Source organism: Perca flavescens, chromosome 14 (genome assembly GCF_004354835.1).
Source record: "Perca flavescens isolate YP-PL-M2 chromosome 14, PFLA_1.0, whole genome shotgun sequence".
Classification (NCBI taxonomy): domain Eukaryota; kingdom Metazoa; phylum Chordata; class Actinopteri; order Perciformes; family Percidae; genus Perca; species Perca flavescens.
The window spans coordinates 15206443-15209984 of NC_041344.1; the positions used below are offsets into that span (position 1 = coordinate 15206443).

General features: G+C 40.8%; 1 protein-coding gene across 6 annotated transcripts in view; it reads right to left on the reverse strand.

The window, feature by feature from the left end:
• akap9 (A kinase (PRKA) anchor protein 9) overlaps nucleotides 1–3542 on the reverse strand; it is a 67428-nt gene extending 63886 nt beyond the window's left edge. For all 6 annotated transcript variants that reach the window (XM_028596792.1, XM_028596789.1, XM_028596791.1 and 3 more), the window contains exon 1: nucleotides 3305–3542. In XM_028596792.1, coding sequence (XP_028452593.1) covers nucleotides 3305–3352 — 48 coding nt within the window. In that variant the 5' untranslated portion in view covers nucleotides 3353–3542. The remainder of the gene's footprint in view (nucleotides 1–3304) is intronic.

Here is a 3542-nt window from a genome sequence, read left to right on the forward strand (position 1 = left end):
CCAATTGGCTAAATATATCTTTACTACTACAAGAAGACTGTTTAGACTATATTGTATGTAATTTGGTTTGGAAATAACGACAGTAAGGCATTTTTAGCATTACAATTAGCACAAACATAAGTGTAGAAATACAAATCGGAAATTGTGCATAAGATTGCACTGCCCTGATGCCTCATTTTCCAGAATGATACATAGCTTTGCAAGTACATAAATTAACCCATCACTCATGATGGCAGAAGCTGGTAAAGTTACAAACATACTTTTAATCAGTGACGAATCAGAGAAAACAAAAATTCATGCCGTCCTCCATTAATGATGCGTGCATCCCTTGAGCCAAATAAAAAACACTGCAGTGCCCTGCCCTGCCCCTGAGCATATCAGTATCATTTTGAAAATGCCAGAACAGCAAAGAGGCTGGCACATGTTATTCCCTGAAGTTGTATTAAAAATCAGTGCTGTTCAACACACTGTGTGTGACGGACAAATGGACTGGCTGAGCAGTACTGACCTATAGACAAATAGATATAAAGTACAAGGGAAAGTCAACATTTAAAAGTTATCAATGGAGACACACCCCTGTGACTGTAAAAGAAACCAACATCTCAACCTTGATTGGCGACATAAACTACGAAGATCCTTTTTCAATGTTTCAGTTAATAAAATGTAACTGCACTGAACTACACAAGCAATTTACAATTTCTTTCTAGAGATCATGTTCAAAATAACAGACTTCCCCCCTGGTGCTTGTCAAAGGTGCCATATGTGTGTCTGTGAGTTTCTTTGACCTAACACAAAATCTTTTTAGCATCTTGAGCTTATCACTGCAGTTTCTCAAAAACGGACCCTTAACGCCGTATCTGCCCTGTAACTGGAGAACTGGGCTAAAGTCTTGCACAAGTAACTCCATTATGAAAAGTGAAAAGCAACAATACATCTGCAGCCAATAACTTGAAACAATAGCTTGGCAACACCAGCCCACAATTAACACTTCAGTGTCCATGGTATGACTCAGTAGGCAATTGCTTGGGATGGATGTCACTCCAAGCTGGCTATACAATAGATGATGGACAATTCTCCTTTCACTTTAGACATGAACTCTTCCATATACCTGATTTGAGAAACGCATTAGTCACTGGTCTTTGCTTCTTCATTTGAAACAGGAAAATCCCAACAGCTATCCTGATATTGTCATACTTCTTCATAACTATCACCAAATATCTAATTCTGATTAAATTTTGAGGCAAAAGTTGGGCCACACAGGCGCATACTAATTACACTTTTTATCTAAAACAGCTACTTTAAATGTTTTCCCTTTAGGTTTGGAAGTTTAGCGTGGCATTGGGTCATGTCATCAACACATTAACACTCCCCTTAGCTTGCTGACATATATCAGGTCAGAGGTTGGTAGGGCTGGGTACAGAACTACAATACTTTTAGGCACTGATTAAATTACCTCCATAGTATTGAGTATAGAAAAATGCCTCGTCATTCAATACCAAGTTTAAATACCTAAAAAGTAAATCTCATCAGCGTCAGTGAGCCAATAAGCATGCTTGTAACAAGCTCTAATAATGCTGGTAATTGGCTGTCTAATGTTACACGTCGTAGAGTCATACAGGAAAAACACTGTTACGATTTTTTGGGGGCTTTTTTGGTCTTTATTCGATAGGACAGCTGAAGAAAAAAGGGGAGAGAGAGGGGGATGACATGCAGCAAAGGAACGCGGGTCTGACTCAAACCCAGGACTGAGTCTTAGTACTTGGGGCGCACGCTTTACCAGGTGAGCTACAGGGGGCCCCATGATATTGAAATTTCCTGAACGATACCAAGCCCTGCATCTTGGACTCAATCCAAACTTACAAGATCCAATCTGACTTTGGGAGGCTATCAGAACAAATAACAATGAGATATCTTGTAAAGTTTCTCCCTGCATGTGAGGGCATGGTGACATGGTACTGTGTAAAATAACAGCAGATCCTCCTGCAGTACAGTGGGACATTTTATAAACCAAAATACCAAAGCTATAACAACGGAGATGGTGTTTCTCATGGCCTCTCCCACTGTGCTAACCTAAAAGCCAGAGCACTAGCTCCACACCAGCTCAAACATGAAACCTAGAGTGACCAAAAGAAACACCAAACGCTGCATATTAAATGTTTCTCTGCAGTGTCTGGATGGAAAGCATTTGGAGTGTAACTTTCCAAGTCTGCCTGACAAAATGTATTAGTATTCTCAATACCAACACTTTGTAAATGGGTTCATGGAGAATCACAAGGACAAAAACTGCAATATTAAAAAGGGATGTTATATAACAGTTATATAGTGATAGTGATGAATATCTATGTGACTTTTGTGCCAAAATGAGGCTATAAAGATAACTTCTTTAATCCTTAGATTGTTAGCCACATATGTTTAGTATATAATTCCTCTCATTAGCCACATGTCTTTAGGCTCGGTACAACACATCTTGTTAATATCTCCTTGCAGGCATGTTATGGACAGAATTTATACCCGAGATGTTTGGGTAAACAAATAGCAATAACAGAGGTGCTGCAAGGTAATGCTGTATCTCACCAGTCCAAGCAACGAGAAGTGAATAAAGCATAGGTCAGACAGAGCTGTGTACCATTTATTTCATGGCAATTTATAACATGAAACAACACTCATTTCTATGACAAAAATAATAAGGATGACATGGGCATCAATCCAGGTTTATAAGGCAAAAGCATTATCCTGTTGTAGCAAGTAACATTGTTTTACATCAGTTATTGGATTGGTGGGGTTGTCCCCCTGACCTAAATGTTGATGGTGATGATTGAAAAAGCCAATGTAGCACGCCAATTGGTCATGTGGGGCAATTTTTGCTCTAGCTAGTGGGGATATGTCCTGTAAATCCTGTTACACCAGCCTGTCCGGCACACTTCAGGTGGTGTTAATAAGCCTTTGATAATGATGGGGCGGCTTGACTTGTGGGTGATTAAGTTGGCATTGCGTGCACACTCCTGCACGTTTCAGAAAAGTAAAATAAAACATTGGAATAACGTTAGACAAACAGGATGACAAAGGAGTCTGTGGCTAGCAGTAGCTGTGCTAACCCCGGTGAGCCAACCCCCGGCTGTCAGCAGGGCGCATGTTTGCTGGGACTGACAGCTGAGAGGGGCATAAGAAGGGGAGGGGGGACCAAAAAAACAGATGACAGACCCAGCCGTGAGGAAATAAGTTGTCGACAACATTAACTTATAACTTTACAGCAATAAAAGCAGTGTTAATGAGTTATGCTAACATCAAAAACTGAGAATCCTACCTTTGCTTTGCCGGCCTCCAGCTTCTTTTGCCTCTCCTCGTCTTCCATCACCGCGGTCCCTGTGGCTGAAACAAGAGGGAAACTGCTTCATGCGAAATATCAGCGAGAAAAATCTAAAAACTAACGATTAAATATGTCTCTTGTCTGTCTTCCAGCTCGCTGCCAGTCGCATTTACTAGGTGGTGCTGTCTCCTTGTCGGTAGCATAGACAGTCCGCCGCCATGTTTTCCACGTAAAC